The following is a 22,603-nucleotide window of genomic DNA, read 5'->3' on the forward strand; positions in this document are numbered from 1 at the left end:
GTGCAAATGTTGTTAATTGTGTGACATGGAGGAGGTTTCCAAGAGTGTGATGTGAATTTGTAGGGTTATGTAAGCATAATCTCCTGTAGTCTTTTCCAAAAGGCAAGGGAAGCAATTTGCCTGTGTTGTCTATGGGCTCTGAGCGGTCAGCACATCTGCTTGGGCAGACGTGTGGCGTGTGAGCATTTCTGCCCTGGCTGAGGTTAGGGGGCCACTTCCAGTCCACTTCTGGTGGACGCCCTTGCCAACATTTCAGAATGAACCAGGCAACATTACTACCTTTCCCAAAGCTAACCCTATCTTCTTTAGTATAAAGGCAAACTGTTTCTTGAATCAGTCAGTTTTAAAAACAGTTCTGACTCCTCAGAAAGGCTGGAAGAGACAGCCAAGTCATGTCGTCTCTCTTTAACCCATGGTAAGTGTGGGCAGGTTCTTCTTCATGGAAAATCTCCATCTGACCACCCCAGGTTCATACTTCGGAGGACGATACTGCATTTTTGGCCCCAGAGCTTGCTTCCCCACGTGTCTGTGAGTGCAGAGCAGGAGTCCACACTCCCCACCGTGCTGCTTGCTTTGCAGACACTGAACTGAAGCTTCTTGCTAGAGCAAAAGCCAGTAGGCTTGCCCCCTAGGCTATTTGGCTTTTTAGGGACCCTCTTGCGTGCGTGCTCAGTCGTGTCCGACTCTTTGCAACCCCAGGAGCCACGTAGCCCACCACGTTCCTCTGTCCATGGGATTATCCAGGCAACACTACTGGAGTGGGTTACCATTTCCTCCTCCAGGGGATCTTCCTGACCCAGGGAACGAGCACACATCTCCTGCTTTGGCAGGCAGATTCTTTACCACTGAGCCACCTGGGAAACCTAACAGACCCTCAGACACCCATAATTTCTCCCAGATCTTCCCCTTAGCATCGCACCCCCTGAGCACTGTGTCAAAGGTTCGAGTGTGACAACCATGGTAAGAGGAAACGACCGGTCAAGTTTCAGCTGCGCTCATATCTCTTTCTTATATGACATAACCCATCAGACATTTATCTCTAATCAATAGTGAAGTAGCTACCTGGTGCGTTTTTTAAGTCCTTTGAACAAAGTGTGTGTCCACTAGTATTGTATTGTATGCCTTTCAAGTGAAGTGAAAGTTGCTCAGTCGTATCTGACTCTTTGTGACCCCCTGGACTGTAGTCCATAGAATTCTCCAGAACAGAACACTGGAGTGAGTAGCCTTTCCCTTCTTCAAGGGATCTTCCCAACCCAGGGATTGAACCCAGGTCTCCCACATTGCAGGTAGATTCTTTACCAGATGAGTCACAAGGGAAGCCCGGAATACTGGAAGGGGTAACCTATCCCTCCTCCAGCGGATCTTCCCACCCCAGGAATCGAACCGGGGTCTCCTGCATTGCAGGCAGATTCTTTACCAACTGAACTATGAGGGAACCCCTCACCTGGAGGTTATTTTAACTTGGTTCTAAGCCTCTGACACTGCAATGTGAAAAACTGGTAGCTGCAGCATTGCCACTTGTGCCAAATGAACGCTGTAAATAAATAGTCGAGGGAGCTCTGTGCCTTGGAGACCTCCAGGTTCATCTTCAGGAGAAACAGGACACTTGGGAATAGGTATTCAAGTCATCTTACCATGGTCTCTTTTGAAGGGATTTATCAAGAAATGAGAAAAATCTCTTCCTGGCCTGAAGCAGTCTGCCTTGTGAAATATGTTCTGATGCAATTGTGCTAGATATTGCTGCTTTTTCCTGACAAGGAGGGAGTTTATTGGAAAAGTTTCTGAACCATATTTTTTTTAATCTAAGTTTCTACCCAGTATGTAAGTACTGGGGGTCATAGTTTGATAGATCAGAATGAAAGACTAATCTCTATCCCCTGCTAGAATTTGGATGACTTCAGCACAGATTGAAAGATTCAAGTGTAGACACATACAGTATTTGATGGGTATAATTTTCCCCTACAAATATGTACTATCTTTTCAGGAATATATCTTGGGGAAGAGTTCCTGGAAAGGTGGCAGTTTTGAGGGGTTCCATTGTACCTTGGTCACAGAGAAGCACCCGTTACAGTTTCACATGCTTCTATTAGGAGTAAACTTTTTAAAAGTTCTTGTTTTGGCATTTTATCCTCTCCAATGAAATTGATATTCTGAATTACTTTTTATTTTTTAACAACTTTTTAAACACATGTATTATAAATTTATTGTAGACAACTTGGAAACATTAACAAAAAAAGACAACAATAAAATAATCCACTATCCACAGTTAATATTATTTGAGTTGTTATAAAAATGGGATTTTCTAGTTACTTGTCTAATTTTTTCCCCGTAAGATAGCATACAGGCTACCCCAGTGGCTCAGTGGTAAAGAGTCCACCTGCCAATGCAGGAGAAGCGGGTTCAATCCCTGGGTTGGGAGGATCCCCTGGAGAAGGAAATGGCAACCTGCTCCAGTATTCTTGCCTGGGAAATCCCATGGACAGAGGAGCCTGGCCGGCTACAGTCCATAGGGTCACAAAAGAGTCAGACAGCACTTAGCGACTAAACAACACATTAATACCTACAAAGATAGCATACACATTTCTCCTGTCAGTCTATATTTTTTACTTATGTGTTAACACTGTATTGGGATTGTTTTTTCTTTCTCAGTAGCTCTTTTTAAAAAATGTTTTGACTGTTCCCAGCTATCCCAGGCTATATTTTCCAAAGGAAAAGACAGAAATGGGCCCTGTCGACTGAGTGTAGTCAAAGTGCAAGTTTGTTCTTTGGCTTCTCTGCTGGCCCTGTTTTTGGATCGTCTGCCTCCATGAAGAGTCTCAGGCTTTGTCCTTACCGTCTGTTTCTTAGCCCGTTTCTAAAAAACAAAAAGAAAAAAATTAGGTTTTCTCATTTTCAAGTCCAGGTTGTTCTATAGAAGATAAAACTCACCCCCTGCCCCTCCCTCTCCTCTGTCCCTCTGCCCCCCATTCCAGGCTGATACGCTGCCTTCCAGGGCGGAGCTTCGTCTTCTGGTGTGCAACACCGCTTTGTCTTGAGTATTTGCCGCGCTTGCAGAAAATGCTGTTAGGAGTGTAAATCTGAAAAACAGGAAGGTCTCATCACATTGATGTCTTTCCTGTCAGCTCTCTTTTGAATCATCTGTAACTGCTAACAATAGCAAAGACAGCACTTTTGATACTTTAAAATGGAGGACACTAAATTGCTCTTGGAAAAATAGAGTGAATGTACACAGTATATAATGACTGGTTAAGGGGAGTCCATGCTTCATAAGAATGAGTGACTTGCTTCTTTCATCATATAGCTGTTTCACATTTTTTTTCTGGGAGTTCAAGGGAGAAAAAACCAACTCAGCCATTTATTTTACCCAGAATCTTTTAATTTGAAGTTTTTTTTTTTTTAAAGCAAAACAAACTTTGAGACATTATCATAAGGACTGTTGCTTATACCAACAAAGAAATTGGCCTTCAGAAAAGTAAATGCATTCATATCCAAAAAGAATGAAAAATATCAGTTGATAGCAAAACAGACCAAACTGTGTATCTTAAATATACTCAATTAATTTAAACACTGAAAGGGGAAAAACATTTCAGAGAAAGGCCTAGTGGTTTACCCAATTTCATCCCTACTGTCTTGCAGTTTCCTTTATGGTCCAGGGTGGGATTATTATGCATGTTTCCAGCAAAGACTTGCCTGTGTCTGTGTTCTGGGTCTCTGAAAATCTCACAGGATTGGGGGTGGCTTTGGAAAGTTTGCTTTTCGTGGCATGGTTTTTATGATGAAGCCCTGTCTGGGGGGCTGAAGGGGTTGTAAGTTTCACTGGGTAGAGTTCTGCAGCTGCACCGCTCGCTTAACCCACCGTTGTTTCCCAGACAGCAGTCCTGCCTTCCTGTGCCACTCGCGCCTTCTCCTTCTGACACTTTCAAAAGTTCACTTTGTTGTTTTTGTCGCTTGTCTTTCCTCACCAGTTCTATTGGTGTTGATAGTATGTCCAGGCACTAATGCCCACCTCTGGCTGTTGCTCTTTTTCTGCAGAGGGAGAACCGGAGACTACAGGAGGCCAGCATGAGGTTGGAACAAGAGAATGATGACCTTGCTCATGAACTAGTAACCAGCAAGATTGCTCTGCGGAATGACTTGGATCAAGTAAGCCTGGTTTCACTAGGTAGAAATAAGACTGTGGTGACCTTCAGGGCAAGGACCAAGTTGCTCTCAGAGCAGTCCCACCAGGGCTTGCTCTGTGCTTGATGCTGAGTCAGCTGCTTGATGGGAGAATGGGTGGGTGGCATGCGAGAGAGTGGCAGGTGGGAGGGGACTGTTATACTCCTTGGAGATGGTGAAAAACACAAGCCTTTAGGGTTTTGGTCATTTTCAAACAGCATGTGTAAGATACTTAAAAAAAAAAAGCTCTAAGCTTTTCTGGTGTCTCTCCTCTTAATCGCTTGTTGTTTTAGTCACTAAGTGGTGTCTGACTCTTTCACAACCCCATGGACTGTAGCCTGCCAGGCTCTTTGATCCATGGCATTTCCCAGGCAGGAATACCAGAGTGAGTTGCCATTTCCTTCTCTGGGGGATCTTCCCAACCCAGGGATTGAACCCACATCTCTTGCATTGGCAGGTGGATTTTTCATCACCGAGCCAGCAGGGATGCCCTCTTAATCTCTTCTTTTCCTAAGCCAAGGACTTACAGCATCATTACCTGAGACTGTCAGTCACCAGGAGTATATTAATGCCACTCTAACGTTTATAGTTACTATACTTTTTGCTCCAAGATTTCTCATCTGCAGTAAACATGAGGATTTTATATGAACCATGTACGCTGAGATATGCGTATTGGTGGACTGACAGGCATCCTAGGGGCAGAGAGCCAGGACTGCCTGGGTGTCAGTCCTGGCATCACCACTCACTAATCACATGACCCAGGGCCATCCTTAACCTGCCTGCAGGTTTCAAAAAGTGTTTCCCTCATGGGAAAGATGTGAGAAATAAATGAAGTAAAGCACTACAGTAGTATGTGTTCAATAAACATTAGCTGTTGCTAGGAAACCCTTAAATTCTTTAACTTCCTCATCCTTTCCAGCAGTACTCATAGCTTTAGGACTTCTTGTTTTTCCATTGCTAGTGTCTTTGGAAATAATTGGCAATATAGAAGGAATCTTGCACAGTTTTAAAATCATCATACTATTTTCTAACTTTTAAAATGTGATTATTCCCAGTGGGGTCAAAAAGTTGAAACTTAGAATGGCTGAATTTGCTTTAAAAAAAAAAAAAAAGAGAGACTCTACCTGTACTCTAACTATGCATTGGCAATATTTAAAATACAAATCCATTAATAATAAAATGTGATTGGATATTTAAAATGGAAGGTTTTTTTTTTAATGTTTGAAAATGGTCCCTGCCACAACTCCTTTTCCCATATAACAGCTAATTTTGCAGCTTAGAAGTTTTAACCACAGTAAGTTGTTGGTGTTCATGTTGTTGTTATTGTTCAGTCACTAAGTCGTGTCCAACTCTTTGTGACCCCATGGACTGCCGTGCACCAGGCCTCCCTGTCCTTCACCATCTCCTGGAGTTTGCTCAAACACATGTCCATTGGGTCAGTGATGCTATCTAACCATGTCATTTCCTGCTGCCCCCTTCTCTTCCTGCCTTCAATCTTTGCCAGCCTTAGAGTCTTTTCCAGTGAGTCAGCTCTTTGAATCAGGTGGCCAAATTATTGGAACCTCAGCTCTAGCATCAGTCCTTCCAGTGAATATTCAGGGTTTGTTTCCTTTAGGATTGACCACAGTAGGATGGGAGATAAAAACCACTGTTAAGAAAAGTGCTGAAAGTGGAGAGGAGGAAGCTGAAGGAGTCAGCACTAACTGGAGTTTCAAAATAAAACAGAAACTGTGCTGCTTGGGACAGGATGTAGAAGGTAGAAGCAGCAGCCCTGTGAGGGGTGGGGATTGCCTTTTGGACCACAAACTGCATCAGCCAGCTCATCTGCAAGCTGTCAGAGGTGAAATGAAAAATGTGTGACTAAGAGTAAGAACCAGAGAAGGCAGAAGGGTCCCATTCAACAGGGCCATTGACCCAGCATGACCTTGACTATTTTGCTCCTATCATAAGTAAGACCATTGTGGTGACTCAGCACTATAAGGAAATTTTTGGCTGCATATTAACTTTGCAAATGACCTTGACCGACACTTGATTCTGCCATTTTGAATATCCTATCCATTAATAGTTTTCTTAAGATGGCTAGCTGAATGAAAAAGTTTACACTAAATCTGTTGTGGTAATCATTCCACGATGTATGTAATTCAGGTCATTTTTTAATATACCTTAAACTTACACAGCACTGTATGTCACCTCTATCTCAATAAATCTAAAAGAAAAAAAAAGTTTTAAATAGTTAGACTTTATAGGGATGCAATGAAACAAGTTAGAGTTGTAAACTGAAAGTTTTATGGGAAATGTATCACTATATGTTGAGGGACAGCAAAGAGTCGGACACGACTGAGCGACTGAACTGACTGACTGAGCCTTTAAAAAGTAAAAAAATAATAAAGTTAAATATTTACTGAGTTCCTACTATGCACCAAGCACTTTATTTAGCAATTTATAAGCATCATCTCATTTAATTTTCCTAATGACTTGTTAGGCAGGTAATCTTCCATTTTATAAATGAGGCAACTGGCATATCTACCATTACTTGGAAAGCTATCCTATAAAAATAGAGACTTACGTGAAAATATATAAAAGCAAAGTTGTTTACTGCAGTGTTACTTACAAGAATGAAAAAGTGAAATGAAGTATATGTCCAATAGAAAGAAAGGATGAAGGCACATCTGTAAAATATATTTTTGGAATAATTTTTAAAAACAATGAGGAGATAATGATACAATATTTTTAAAAGAGTAAATTTATCTGTGTGTAATGTTTACATCTAAATTGCAAGGCATATACGCTGGCCTAGGGCCAACCTGGAGGAAAGGAAAGGAGGCTGGAATCTACCTTGTGACAGGAAAAAGGCCGACAGGGAAATAGAAATACATCAAAATGTTGCTACCAGAGGAACTTACCTGGTGGCTCAGTGGATAAGAATCCACATGCCAATTCAGGGAACACAGACTTGAAAACGCAGGAAAATTCCACATGCCTGTGTGTCACAACCGCTGAACCTGTGCTATAGGGGCCCACGAGCCGCAACTGCTGAGCCCATGTGCTGCGACAATTGAAGCCCTCACAGCTAGAGCCCTGTGCAATAAGAGAAGCTACCACAATGAGAAGCCCGTGCACTGCAAAGAAGAGTAGCCTCCCCGTTCCCCACAACTAGAGAAAAGCCTGATGCCACCAAAAATCTTGGCTTTCTCTGACTACTGAGGCCTAATAAAAAATCAGAGACAAGAGTCTGGAGGAACTAGAAAGGTGAATTTAATCCTCAGCTGGCGGAAGGGAGACACAGCAGGCACATGCCTCAAAAATTGTGCCCCACTTCCATGAGGAATCTGTGCTGTGCTTAGTCACTCAGTCTTGTCCGACTCTGCGACCACATGGAGTAGCCTGCCAGGCTCCTCTGCTGTTGGGGATTCTCCAGGCAAGAATACTGGAGTGGGTTGCCATGCCCTCCTCCAGGGGACCTTCCCAACCCAGGGATTGAACCCAGGTCAGTGGAACCCAGGTCTCTCGCATTGCAGGCGGATTCTTTGCCATCTGAGCCACTAGGGAAGCCTGTGAGGGATCTGGAGGATTCTGCGGATGAGGGCTTGCCCTCAGGGGTCGGTGATGAGGAACAAAAGTGTAAAGATCTTGTATTCTTCCTCTTGCATTGTTTCAAAAACATTTGCAGACTAGCCTCAGCCTGTTAATTGGGTCTGGCAGTCCCATAGCCTAGTAGTTGACTCCATTGTCTTTTGTGTATTGTACTGTGGCCTTCTTTTATAATGCAAAAAGAGAGAAAACGACACGGAGTGCTCTGCAAAGAGTGCGGTAAAGGTGAGCACCAGATACAGGATGTAATTAGCATAGAGTTAAAGGATAGTAGGTGCAGAATGCAGCTCCTGCAGAGCCAGGGGGCAGAAAAGCAAGCTTAGTTATAGGCTACAAATTCGGACCCGTTAAAATAAAAACTAGCAGTGATTAGGCCTGCTCACTGTTCTCTCCATCTTCTTTGTTCTCAGGAAAGAAAAGTAAGACTCATTCTTCTTTTTTCCCTTTTCATTGCAACAAGCCTAAGTGCAGCAATGAAGACCCAAGGCACCCAAAAATAAAAATAAAGAACAAATTAATATTTGAAAACTCTAAAAAATGTTGCTGTTAGATATCTCTGGGTGATAAGAGTAAGTCTAATTTTTATATTCATTTTTATACTTTTTTCAATTATTTATCTTTTCTAAGACCTTAAATTACTTAAGTACCTTTGGTTAGAGGCTTCCCTGGTGGCTCAGACAGTAAAGAATCTGCCTGTAATGTGGGAGACCCAGGTTCAATCCCTGGGTCAGGAAGATCCATCCCCTGGAGAAGGAAATGGCAACCCACTCCAATATTCTTGTTTGGACAATCTCATGGACAAAGAAGACTGGCAGGCTACAGCCCATGGGGTTGCAAAGAGTTGGGCACGACTAATATTTTTACCCTTGGTTAAGTAATAATATGCCTTATAATGTTAATGATCAGAAAAATATATTATTTAAAAAATTATTTCTCCACCCCCAAAAAATTCATTTTGTAGATTAGTCTGGAAAAGTTTGTAGGGTCCTCCTGAAATAATTAATTATTGAGTACCTAAGTATCTCATGGAGCTACTGGATCAGTCCCAAAAGAAAAGATTCCTTCATTTATTCCTTCTCTTTATTTCCCCCTCTCATGCCTGTCATTCTCTTTTTAAAACAGTAGTTAAGACCTGGCCCCTCTGCCTTTTGAAGCTTATTATCTAGATGAAAGAATGAAATTGCTATGTCATTGAATTGCTAATTCAAAACTTGGTATCTCCTCCTAAAATCTGATCCTGCAGTTTCTGCCCCAGTGGGGTTTATATTGAAAAGCTGTCCCTGCAATTTAGGCACCTGGCCCCTCCAGACTTTGAGGAAAGGCATTAGCTTGAGCCTTTGCCTGCCTTTACCCAGTTTGCCCAGTACTTTTTCATTCCCAGCTTAATCAAAATCAAATCTCTTAATTCAGAGCAGAACATTGGCAAAACTCAACATTCAGAAAACGAAGATCATGGCATCTGGTCCCATCACTTCATGGGAAATAGATGGGGAAATAATGGAAACAGTGTCAGACTTTTATTTTTGGGGGCTCCAAAATCACTGCAGATGGTGACTGCAGCCATGAAATTAAAAGACGCTTACTCCTTGGAAGGAAAGTTATGACCCACCTAGATAGCATATTCAAAAGCAGAGACATTACTTTGCCAACAAAGGTCCATCTAGTCAAAGCTATGGTTTTTCCTGTGGAGTATGGACGTGAGAGTTGGACTGTGAAGAAGGCTGAGCTCCGAAGAATTGATGCTTTTGAACTGTGGTGTTGGAGAAGACTCTTGAGAGTCCCTTGGACTGCAAGGAGATCCAACCAGTCCATTCTGAAGGAGATCAGCCCTGGGATTTCTTTGGGAGGAATGATGCTAAAGCTGAAACTCCAGTACTTTGGCCACCTCATGCGAAGAGTTGACTCATTGGAAAAGACTGTGATGCTGGGAGGGATTGGGGTCAGGAGGAGAAGGGGATGAAAGAGGATGAGATGGCTGGATCGCATCACTGACTTGATGGACGTGAGTCTGAGTGAACTCCGGGAGTTGGTGATGGACAGGGAGGCCTGGCGTGCTGCGATTCATGGGGTCGAGAAGCGTCAGTCGGACACGACTGAGCGACTGAACTGAACTGAACTCAGGCTCCCTGGGCACCAGCAGCTCTTCATGTTTCTCTCTGACAGAGCCTTCTTTCTTGACAACTTGCCCCCGACCCTCTGGACCCCTTCAGTAAGGACTTCTCAGTGATCAGAAATGAAAAAAAGATACATCTCCAGTTCAGTTTTGGTTACCTGCTTTCAGGCCCTTCCTGTTCTTTCTGTTCCCAAGGAACAAAAATCAGAGACACAACCAGTGCTTTCCCAACGCAGACTGGGCCCAGGTCCGTTCTGACCACAGGGAGTTCGTGTTGAACCAAACGCTGCATGTCACAAGCGACACATTCTTTTGTTCTGTTTTCAACTAAACAGTTGCCTTGGTCAGTCCTTTGAGAAATCATTTCTGAAAGAGCCCCATGCCTAATGTTAGAGTGGAGCCTTCTGAGAAGTTGATTCATGTTGTAATCACAGATCAAGTGCCTGTCTCTCTCATTTATATGTCATCAATTCAGTTCAGATCAGTTGCTCAGGTTGTGTCCGTTCTGCAACCCCATGAACTACAGCACACCAGGCCTCCCTGTGCGTTACCAACTCCCGGAGTTGACTCAAACTCATGTCCATCGAGTTGGTGATGCCATCTAACCATCTCATCCTCTGTCGTCGTTACTTTGTGGGTAACTTGTCATCTGGTTTGCAGCTCTAGAATTCTCTGTTTTAAGTGTCCATAGTCAGTATCAATCATCTAATAGGGCTTCCCAGGTGGCTCAGTGGAAAAAAAAAAAAAAAGTTAAAAAAAAAATCATCTAATATCTTACAATTTATTAAAACTTAACTTGCAGTATACACGTTGCTTTTTTTGAGGCCCACCTCTACTTTTAGGATGTGTTTTTTGCCATGTAGATTTTCTTCCTGAAATCTAATGAATGTATCAGAACAAATTTCAGTCCTCAGAAGGGAATTTTTCACTTTAACTACCCGGCAGTTCCAAGTCATCTGAAAACAGCTATGAGCACTGGGCTGTGGGGACATCAGGAACTGGAAGACAGAACCGAGAAGCTGGAAGGTAGTTTCTCTGCCAGGACCCAGCAGACTGTGCTGGCCCGGCCATCTGGACACGTGGGAGACACGGCGAAACACAGACAGAGGGCCACCCGGCCAGTTCTCACAGTGACTTAGCGTTTTGCTGCTGTCAGCCGGGGACGGCTGCTTCAAAGAGCTGCCTGTCTTCAGTGCCTGTAGTTTTCTCTGCTGAACTCATCCTGTGGCCCCCTCCCCCAAGTCTGCTTCTCTGATAACTCAGAGAACCACGTCCATTCACTCAATAAACACTTACGGAGCATGAGCTCTGTTCTGGTCCTGGGCTTGGTGCTGGCGGTGTAGTGATGAGCACAGGAAAGAGGGCTCCTGCCTCCTAGAGCTTGCAGCCAAGTGGGCAAGGCACGCACATCACACACACAGTTTGTCACTGTAGATCGTGCAAGTGCTACCAGGGGAAATATGAGTTCAGATGAGGGTGGGGAACCGATTTGGATGGGCTGAGTGGGACGGGGCTCAGGCCGCCCTGTGCTGCAGAAGTGAGCTTGAAGCTGAGGTGAGGGTGAAGTAAGGGCCCTAATGTGTAAACCAGGCAGACACACGTTAGCTAAGTTAAATGTACACACACAGTGCTTTCACAGTGAATTTTGGCTCTGTATCCAAATTAAGAGCAGAGCACTCTCTCTGAGTTTTCTTGGCTGTTCTGGAAATACGGTCTTGTGTGCCTGGATTCCTGGTCCTTACTTCAGTTTGCCTCTGGGCTGTCCCTGTTATGGGTTTTTGGTCTTCATTTGTCCTTAACTGTACTCACTGCTTTGTGAGTAGCCTGGTGGGCCAGGTTCCCTCCACTGATCTTTAAACTTTCTCACCTGACTGTGCTTCACAGATCAGCCTGTCTGCTCCTCCTCTCTGGCTCTGCCCCACACATCACCAGGTAGAAGCTTCCCAGGGAGGCTCCAGCCCTTCACCCTGTCCTACCACAGCCTCAGAGTCTGTGCTGTTATGGCTGCTGGAAATGCAGAAGAAGCACTTAGAAGGAGCATAGCCTTCCATGCCTTTCACATCTGAATTCAGATTGTGACTCTGATCTTAGATGTGTGTCCCAGTCCAGTTTTTTGATCTCTTCAAAGCTTGCTATCATTACCTGGAAAATAATTTTTGCTATGAGGATTAGAGATAATGTGTGCCGAGCATGCGGTACCTAGTTGGCATTCATTGAAAGCAACCACCCTGACCCCCGACCCCTGGGTGAGCCAGAAGGGAAGAAAGGATTCTGGGGATGTTGTCCCAGAAAGTATATACATGCTTTCTTCACCTTCTTCATGACTAATGCGCTCTGGTTTGCAGGCAGAAGACAAGGCAGACGTGCTGAATAAGGAGCTTCTCTTGACCAAACAGAGGCTGGTGGAGACCGAAGAAGAGAAGAGGAAGCAGGAGGAAGAGACGGCTCAGGTAACAGGCATGGGCGGGGGGATAACTAGTCTTTACGCAGGTTTATAGATTAATACTATAAACAGGAAGTAAAGTTGTTGTTGGTCAGTTGCTCAGTTGCATCTGACTCTTTGCGACCCCATGGACTATAGCACACCAGGCTTCCCTGTCCCTCACTATCTCCCAGAGCTTGCTCAAAATCGTGTCCATTGAGTCGGTGATGCCATCCAGCCATCTCATCCTTTTGTCATCCCCTTCTCCTCCTGCCTTCAATCTTTCCCAGCATCAGTTAAATATGAAGTAAAGTTAAATTTGTTCTAAATCAAGGCTGGTGCTGAAGCGGTACATGTGAGTAGCACTGAGTCATTTCTCCTGAAGGGTGTTAGGAGAGGTGGCAGCATTTCCACCCTGGAACAGCTTTCAGGAATTTGCCTTCACTGAGATGTCTAGCAAGAGTGTTAAGTCTTCTCCAAGTTTAAGAACTTGGAATTATGACCCAAGAGCTGTGACAAATCTGTAAATTTCGTGTCACATCTCCAAGATGACTGACTTCTCTGAAGTCATTTATGAGGATCATTAAGCCAGATGCCTACAGAGATCTCTGCTGAGATTTGCCTCCATCAGTCTTGCTTCATTTTCTGGATTGATGACTTTGAAGAAGGAACACCAACATTTCTGTTCCTGGCAGAACTCTCAAATCATATTCTCTGAGGGAATAGAAAGAAACCCTTGGGAATCAGCCTTGAAGTTAGCTCCCTCCTAACTTCAAGTGGTGAGGATGATCAGCTGGAAGACACGCCATTGCCCAGGAGCCCCAGAGGTGACAGGTCACAGCTGGAGTCAGAGCTTCCAGCTTCCGTAAGGAAGAGCAGGCTGTTTCACCAGTGGTCTCCATCTCTGTCTGTCCCAGCCAGGCACGATTAGCTCAATTATTTTAATGAGTTTCATTCGGAGACATCAATAATAATAATAAATATAAAACAGAACACAAAGCATTTCAAAGACCTCCTTCCAAGCAACCAGGAAAAGTTCCAGTAAAGTTACTAATGAAGGGATGTGTTATTTAGCATCTTCCGGAATTTATAAAAAGTATTCCATGATTTCCATTTTTTCCCCTAAATAATGAAATGTTTTGGCAATTACGGTGGACCAGGAATTTTTTTTTTAACGTAATCAAAAATATTCAGGGGCTGATTATTGGTTTGATCTTGGCATTTTGATGGGTTTTACTCTTTTCTTGATTTCCTGCTTTTTGAGGGCCTACTTCAGTACTTTAGGTAAAGAATAAAGCTATTAACAAAGGAATTTAATCCATGATTTTCCTTTTGTGTGTGTGTGTGTGTCTTATTTTAATTATGGTTCCCTTGGGACTATGGTTCCCAAGTGAGATCATTCTCATTTGTCAAATGAGTTAACTACAACTTAGAGAAACTGAGGGAATTACTCAAAGCCTCTCAGCTACCTAAGTTGACCCTGAGTCAGTGGAACCTTATGGCAGAAGGGACAAAGGGCATGGTTGATGTCCTTGAATTATGGAAGATAAAGAACGGAGACCAATAAAAACAAATAAGTTTGAATCAGTATAACCTACAAATGCTCTTAAAATTTTAGAATGTAGCAAATATGAAGAAACTCCCAGGTCCTCTAATGAGAAGTTCAGCTATCAATTGCAATAACTTGTGGATTTGGAAGTACCAAGTATCCTCTGTTCATATTTTGGGATGCTGCAAAGCAGAATTCATCCGCTGTTTTCTGATTGTGTACTTGCAGAGTAACCAGGGTTGGTTTTCGTTTGGTCATCTTAGGAGAATTGAATTCTTTCCCTTTTATCTGGTGACATCTAAGCCTTTTCATTGCTCTAACCTTCTTCTTGAGCTGCCAAGCTACAGAAATAACTGTGGTTTTAGGTTCAGCATTCATAATTCAGTATTTCTGTGACTGTAACAAGTACTGCCTCGTATGTCACTTTAACTTCTAAAGTCAGTGTTTCTTTAGTCCACACCTCCATTTCTGACTCCAGTCCCAAAAGCCTCTTGTTTCTACCTCCAGAGAGGTAACAACAGAGTCAATATGAGATGAGAAAGAAGGCTAAAATGTTTTTTCAGTAGTCTCTGACAGAGCATCGAGAGTACATGCAGTGTTTGCCGTGATGTTTTTTGTTTTAGACTCATGAGGATAAAGATAGCTTCTGAACAGACCCTTATTCGACAGTTGTTTACCTTGCTGTTGACTGGGAATCAGGCAAGTCAATATCCATATTACACTCGAATATGGATATTGGTGGAAATGTGTAAAGATTTTGATTGAGTCTTGATGTTTCTCATTCTTACTCTTTATAGCTAAAAGAAGTCTTCAGAAAACAGCTAGAGAAGGCGGAATATGAAATCAAGAAGACTACAGCTATCATTGCCGAATATAAACAGGTAATGTACCCCTGTGGGCTTCATCGCTGTAGAAGTATTTGTTTCACTTTTTTCTTTGAGGAAATTTTGTTTGTTTGTTTTTAGAGTTTCCAGAACAGTTGCTGCACTGCACGGATTATATTTGTTGGCTCATTTTCCCCTCTGAAACAGACAGTGGTTAGACATGCTTGCTGATAACATGGGAAGTTTAATTGAGCAAAACAATCTGTTGGTTGTTTTCAATGTTTGATAGATTTAGAGGAATGAGAAATCTTATTACCATTGGGATCCTGCCTCTGCCTTACTCAGAAGCTAATTTCCAGTAGATCACATTTGCCAAGCACTAGAATTTAGCGTTTGTGCAGCTAGGAGATCCGTGCGTCCTTTGCTGTCACCGTAGAGAACACGGGAGCTCTTTCCTGCATATGCCTGTGTGGCTTTACCCAACAGGGGCTAGTGCCTAGCAGGAAACCTCTTGTGAACCTTAAAATGATCTTTTAATGGGCGGGGGTGGGGGGTGGAGGCAGGGGCTATTCTCCTTGAGGACGTTTCTGATCTCATCACCAGACAGGGTCTCAGAAAGCCTCCATTCCAGCTCCAGTGGTCCCTGCTGGTTAGGCTGGGGCACAGCCAGGAATCCGCTTGTTGTCACAAGACCCTGACTCGACTGTTCCAGCTTTCCCAAATTATTAAGGCACCATATGCCACCTACTTATCCAGAAATTTCCTTAGGGTCTCCTGTTTCACAAAGAAGCTAGAAGTCTAAGTCTTACTTTTTTTAAAAGTGGTTTTTTGCTTGTAAATAAAATGTATGTCCCTCGTGGAAGTGCAGAAAAACACAAAGAAAACAAACCTCCCTTAATCTTTCCAACTAGAAAGAATCACTTAATGCACTGAGTATGCTTTGTTGCTATTGATATATAAATAAAAACGGCAGTCATATTGTTCATGCTTTTGGAGGAAAACTAGTTCATTTGTTATTATGAATATCTTTCCACAAGGATTCCCCCCTTTCTTGGAAGATTGCTTAGAACTAAGGCCTCAGAGCTATCTTACTCTGTTTTATAATCTGTTTATATCTATATGCTTATTTATCTATACATATATATAATCAATATATGTTTATTTAATGCCTGCTGCATGTGAGGCTTGATACTTTGGAGGAATAAAAGAGAAATTGATTCAGTTTCTCTTCTCTGGAAGCTGATCTTGTAATAGGTAAAACTTGGCCATAATTAAGAGGAGAGGGAATTATATATGGGAGATAAGGAATCCCTTCCTGGAGAAGGAAGTGATTTGAGTTGTGCTTCAAAGGTAAGGTGAGGTTCAGGCATCTGGAGATGGAGAAGGAAAGTCTGGAAAGGTTGGAAAAGCATGTGCAAAGGCATGGGAGGTTGGTTAGCCACAGTTTTGTTCAGCAAGAGTTTCAAGTACAGGCAAGAAAAGCAAAGATGAGTTGGGGCCGAGTTCAGGGCACGTCTTCAGGGACAGGCTGAGGAGTTTGTATTTCATTCTGTTTGTAGCAGGACGGTGGCATGACTGGGAGCATGGATCTGGCACTACTCGGTCCCAGGGAGAACTGTGGAAGCAAGTGGAGAGATGCACAGGCAGAGAAAGACACAGAGCAGCCAGAGGCCAACAGCAGAGGCTAACGGAGACAAAACAGGGTCCTGAGCTACAGTAGATAGCAGTGGAAATGGAGAAACAAGAAATACAAGAGAGTTAATAAGGACATTTTGAATTTGGATAACCAGGAGAAAGACTGGTTAGACATTAAGCAGTACGAGGAACATCAAAGACCACGTGCTTGTCATCACTGCAGATGCATTTTTTCCATCACATTAGGCCATAGGTGGCCTCCATATGCAGCACTTTTCAAAGAGCAGTCCTTGGGATGATTCTTGAATATTATCTGGCAAGCACTTCAAGCAACAGGCCCATCTCTTTGAAAATAATTATACATATAATCCAAATGCATTCTGTAGTTGGAATTAGCTACCTGTTGGCTATATTTCAGAAGGTTTGGGCTTATTTAAAATGGTTTATGGTTTGCCAGAATTGCTATAGAGATCGCTTCCTTTTAACATCAGTCAGTACAGTCCTGCCTATTGTTTCCAGGCCTGGATCTGGAGAAACTGGAGACTGAAATCAGTAAGTTCTGATCTCTGAAACTATAGCCTGGGATTATTTAAGTGTCTGTTTTGATAATAGAGGTGGACCTTTTATGTTTTTAGTCCAAATTGCACTTGAAAATTTGACATCCCTAAATTTTTATTCCATTTTTTTTCCCAAAATAAAAAGATTCTTACTTCACTCGGGCTTAGTAATACTTGACCTTCCAGTTTTATATGTATATATATATAGTATATATAGGGCTTCCTAGGTGGCACAGTGGTAAAGAATCCGCCTGGCAATGCAGGAGATGCAAGAGACACAGGTTCAGTCCCTGGATTGGGCAGATAGCCTGGAGGAGGAACCCACTCCAGTATTCTTGCCTGGAAAATTCCATGGACAGAGGAGCCTGGCAGGCTATAGTCCATGGGGCCACAAAGAGTCAGACATGACTGAGACACTGAGCAGAGAGAGAGAGAGAGAGAGAGAGAGAGATCAGTGTACACACACACACACACACGCACACACACAATTTGGGGGACTTTAAAAGCACTTTTTCTCTGTTCCCTGTACTTGTTAACACCTTGTTTCAGAATAATGAGATGTTTTTTAATGGCCCTATATTAAACCTTTATGTAAATTTTCTTTCCCAGTGATTATCATAACAGTACTTTTCAGTCATGAAGAAACTGAGGCTTAGAAAGATGAGTGAATATACCCAAGGACACCATGCTAGGAAGTCATAGAGCTAGACTTCCAGGCATTTCATTTTATTCTGTGTTGCCAAACCTCTTGTTTAAAGTTTTAAGTCTCTATTATTTTCTGGTCACTTTAACTTTTAAAAAATTCACTCTGCCACTTCCTAAAGAAACTTGTGATTGAAAACAGAAACTCTTTGTGTTGTAGCAGACAGGAGACATTTCTGGTTCAGAATTATTTTCATCAGATTCCTAGAACAGTACCTTGGCCAAAGTAGACAGTCAGCAAGATTCTACAGATTGATTCCAAAGTGAGGACAGGAATTCTCTGGAACCAGTCACAAAAGCTAGTGACAGACATAAATCAAACTTATCCCCTGTGTTTTTTCTACTGACTGAGATAGAAATGTGCTTATATACAGAACAGGCTTAGGCTTTCTGCAGCTCATTGTGGGAATGACTGGCAAATTTGCAAAATTTCATCTAGTGTCAGAGATGCTGGAGTGATATATGGGTAAATGAACAGCTATGTGCACATGCTACATGAGTCGTTGTACTTTCTAATAAAGCAGCTCTTTTCTTTCTCTTAGATCTGTTCCCAGTTGAGTACCCGACTGGAGAAACAGCAAGCAGCCAGCAAGGAGGAGCTGGAAGTGGTAAAGGTGAGAAAGAATGAAACAGTTCTGTCATACAGTGTCTTCCCAATTCATGTCATCTTAAGTGAGTACCTGATCCCAATATATGATGACACACCACAGGCAGGACAGCCTGTAAATACAGCCCCCACCCCACCTTTGTTACAAAGGATTTAGGAATTATGGAGAATAGGATTCGTCTCTGGACTGGGATGTGGGCCAGATGAAAGCCCATAAACCTTGTGGGCTGTCAGAGACAGGTAACAGGAAAAGAGGTTAGATTTCAGCCTTGGCACACGAGGCCCCTGAGCTTTCTTGCATGTTGGCAACCTGGGACCCCTCAGAAGCCGGCATCCCAACTGTGCCTGGATTGATGTGACTTCAGTGTGCAGCCCAGGAGGATCATCCCATTAATCTCTTAAAACAGCAGACGCCATGGGCAATATAGAACTCAGCTGGAGGTGGATTTTTCCACCAGTGTTTTAGAGATGTAAAGGAAATCTGTAGCATTTATAGGGATCCCCTGGTGGCTCAAACAGTAAAGAATCTGCCTGCAATGCAGGAGACCCGAGTTCTAATCCCTGGGTCAGGAAGATTCCCTTGGGGAAGGGAATGGCAACCCACTTCAGGATTCTTGCCTAGAGAATTCCATGGACAGAGGAGCCTGGTGGGCTACAGTCTATGGAGTCACAGTCAGATTTATTTATATGCCGCCCCCTCGTGGTAGAACTCCTTGTGTTTCTTTTCTGTTTGAAAAAAGCAATAGCTTACTCTACAGAACCAGTAGTAAATTAAGTGGATTGGTATTCTTTAAGCAGCAGCGTCGGCACAGCCCACTCTTGGGACCAGTGTTACAGAAACCTGATGCAATTCAATTTGAATATATTCAGGTTTATACAGTACTAGTAAGTAAATGCATTCTAGGCACTTTTGCATATCATTTAACAACTTGACAAGTTATTTAACCTCGGCTCAGACAGTAAAGAATCCACCTGCAATGTGGGAGATATGCGTTTGATCCCTGGTTAGGAAGATCCCCTGGAGGACAGCATGGCAACCCACTCCAGTACTCTTGCCTGGAGAATCCCCATGGACAGAGGAGCGTGGTGGGCTACAGTCCATGTGGTAGCAAAGAGTCGGCCATGACTCAGTGACTAAGCACAGCTCTATTTTGTGTTCTGTAAACTAGAGATATTACCTACCTCATAAGGTCATTTTGAAGATTAAATAAGATGATGTATATAAAGTGCTTAGTCTAGAACTTGGCACGCAGTAAATACTCAGTGAATACATATTTTATAAATTATAACCTGAAAATCTGAGACATGAGAACTGAAAAATCTGAACCTTGCTCTGGGAAGGTGACTTTTGGGGCTTTGGGCCTGGGAGACATGCTTGGACATACCAGAGAAAGAATTTAATGACCAGTGGAATGAAGAAGCAGCTAATGAAAAGATGACACCAAAGCCTTTAGGCCTACATGGTGGGGTCATGCACGGTGACACAAGTGTGAGCACGGTTGCTTTGTGTGTGTGTGTGTATGTGTGTGTGTGTGTAAAGAGAGGAGCATGGTTATGGTTAGGGACATCCTGAGCTTGTAACAGTAGGGCATCAAAATAAAAATATTCTATAATATCCCTGATCTCTTAAATTTTTTGAAGATATTTTAAGAAAACAGCAGATCTATTGTTGCTATTGTTCAGTGCTCTCTGCTTGATTGACAGTCCAGGCATATAACCTAGTGACTTTTATCATCTTGAACAATAACGACCATCTTTCCTTAAAGTTGAACAAAAGGACATATCTTGAGTTGGCCAAAAAATTCATTTGGGTACTTCTATACCATCTTATGGAATAACCCAAACGAACTTTTTGGCCAGCCCAATACTTGTTTGTTGCTAGGGTAGACCTAGGTTACTCATAATGACCTTCCTTGTCTAAGTAGGCAAATTTACTTGTACTCTTTAAGCGTCTTCATTTGTAAATGGGGATGATAATAGTACCTAATCATATGGTCAGATCAGATTAGATCAGATTAGTCGCTCGGTCATGTCCGACTCTTTGCGACCCCATGAATTGCAGCACACCAGGCCTTCCTGTCCATCACCAACTCCCGGAGTTCACTCAGACTCACGTCCATCGAGTCAGTGATGCCATCCAGCCACCTCATCCTCTGTTGTCCCCTTCTCCTCCTGCCCTCAATCCCTCCCAGCATCAGGGTCTTTTCCAATGAATAACTCTTCGCATGAGGTGGCCAAAGTACTGGAGTTTCAGCTTTAGCATCATTCCTTCCAAAGAAATCCCAGGGCTGATCTCCTTCAGAATGGACTGGTTGGATCTCCTTGCAGTCCAAGGGACTCTCAAGAGTCTTCTCCAATACCACAGTTCAAAAGCATCAATTCTTTGGAGCTCAGCCTTCTTCACAGTCCAACTCTCACATCCATACATGACCACAGGAAAAACCAAGCCTTGACTAGACGGACCTTTGTTGGCAAAGTAATGTCTCTGCTTTTGAATATGCTGTCTAGGTTGGTCATAACTTTGCTTCCAAGGAGTAAGCATCTTTTAATTTCATGGCTGCAGTCATCATCTACAGTGATTTTGGAGCCCAGAAAAATAAAGTCTGACACTGTTTCCACTGTTTCCCCATCTATTTCCCATGAAGTGATGTGACCGGATGCCATGATCTTCATTTTCTGAATGTTGAGCTTTAAGCCAACTTTTTCACTCTCCACTTTCACTTTCATCAAGAGGCTTTTGAGTTCCTCTTCACTTTCTGCCATAAGGGTGGTGTCCTCTTCACTTTCTGCCATAAGGGTGGTGTCATCTGCATATCTGAGGTTATTGATATTTCTCCTGGCAATCTTGATTCCAGCTTGTGTTTCTTCCAGCCCAGCGTTTTTCATGATGTACTCTGCATATAAGTTAAATAAGCAGGGTGACAATATACAGCCTTGACGAACTCCTTTTCCTATTTGGAACTAGTCTGTTGTTCCGTGTCCAGTTCTAACTATTGCTTCCTGACCTGCATACAAATTTCTCAAGAGGCAGATCAGGTGGTCTGGTATTCCCATCTCTTGAAGAATTTTCCACAGTTTATTGTGATCCACACAGTCAAAGGCTTTGGCATAGTCAATAAAGCAGAAATAGATGCTTTTCTGGAACTCTCTTGCTTTTTCCATGATCCAGCAGATATTGGCAATTTGATCTCTGGTTCCTCTGCCTTTTCTAAAACCAGCTTGAACATCAGGAAGTTCACGGTTCACATATTGCTGAAGCCTGGCTTGGAGAATTTTGAGCATTACTTTACTAGCGTGTGAGATGAGTGCAATTGTGCGGTAGTTTGAGCATTCTTTGGCATTGCCTTTCTCAATCATATGGTAGCTCTAGGGTTAAATGAGGTAATTAATGCATGTAGACTGTATGCCATGGGCTTGGCATCCAGTTAGGATAATGGTAGAATAAAATTTCTAGAACACATACAAGAAAATGCTATAACACTTCCTATCTCCAGAGTTTTTCTATAGTTACTTTAAGAAAAAGTAGCACCTATCTTCAATAGTTGGGGTTTGTGCTGATTATAACCATTTTGGTCACAGCCCAAGAAAAATACTTTCATAAATGGGCCTTCATTTGATGACCAGAAGCAGTGTCCAAAGAAAAATCATATCACAGTGTCTCAGAACATGATCTATGCTATGAAGCACAGTTGAATACTGGTTATCTCTTTTGGGTATTTCAGGGTAAAATGATGGCATGTAAACACTGCAGTGACATTTTCAGCAAGGAGGGTGCTTTGAAAGCAGCGGCCGTAAGCAGAGAGGACCAGGGCATTGAATCGGATGATGAGAAGGACTCTCTTAAGAAGCAACTGAGGGAGATGGAGCTGGAATTGGCACAAACCAAACTGCAGCTGGTGGAGGCCAAGTGTAAAATCCAGGTTGGTGATTTGGTAAAAGGCCAATAAGAAAAAAATAAAAGTTAGTGGTCCAAGATATTCTAGTATTAAAGCTCAGAATCATGAAATGTTATACCATATATGATGAATACATTTTCTGCCCACTAATGATTTGTATTTTACGTCACTTTTAAACACTGATATAAACCAGTCAATCCTAAAGGAAATCAGCCCTGAATATTCATTGGAAGGACTGATGCTAAAACTGAAGCTCTAATACTTTGGCCACCTGATGCAAAGAGCCAACTCATTGGAAAAGACCCTGATGCTGGGAAAGATTGAGGGCAGGAGGAGAAGGGGACGACAGAGGATGAAATGGTTGGATGGCATCACCAACTTAATGGATATGAGTTTGAGCAAACTCTAGGAGATAGTGAAGGAAAGGGAAGCCTGGCATGCTGCCGTCTGTGGGGTTGCAAAGAGTTGTGTTGCAGAGTCAGACACAACTGAGCAACTAAACAAAAATAAACACATAATTTTAAATTTTTAATAATTAAATTTCACACA

General features: G+C 42.8%; 1 protein-coding gene across 7 annotated transcripts in view; it reads left to right on the forward strand.

Moving 5' to 3' along the window:
• RABGAP1L (RAB GTPase activating protein 1-like) overlaps window positions 1–22,603 on the forward strand; it is a 680,557-nt gene that overhangs the window by 651,758 nt on the left and 6,196 nt on the right. For all 7 annotated transcript variants that reach the window (XM_010850085.1, XM_010850090.1, XM_010850091.1 and 4 more), the window contains 5 exons: window positions 4,033–4,143; window positions 12,208–12,312; window positions 14,631–14,714; window positions 18,094–18,165; window positions 21,881–22,078. In XM_010850085.1, the coding sequence (XP_010848387.1) occupies window positions 4,033–4,143; window positions 12,208–12,312; window positions 14,631–14,714; window positions 18,094–18,165; window positions 21,881–22,078 (570 nt within the window). The remainder of the gene's footprint in view (window positions 1–4,032; window positions 4,144–12,207; window positions 12,313–14,630; window positions 14,715–18,093; window positions 18,166–21,880; window positions 22,079–22,603) is intronic.

This window comes from Bison bison, unplaced genomic scaffold, assembly GCF_000754665.1.
Source record: "Bison bison bison isolate TAMUID 2011002044 unplaced genomic scaffold, Bison_UMD1.0 scf7180017864289, whole genome shotgun sequence".
Lineage (NCBI taxonomy): Eukaryota > Metazoa > Chordata > Mammalia > Artiodactyla > Bovidae > Bison > Bison bison.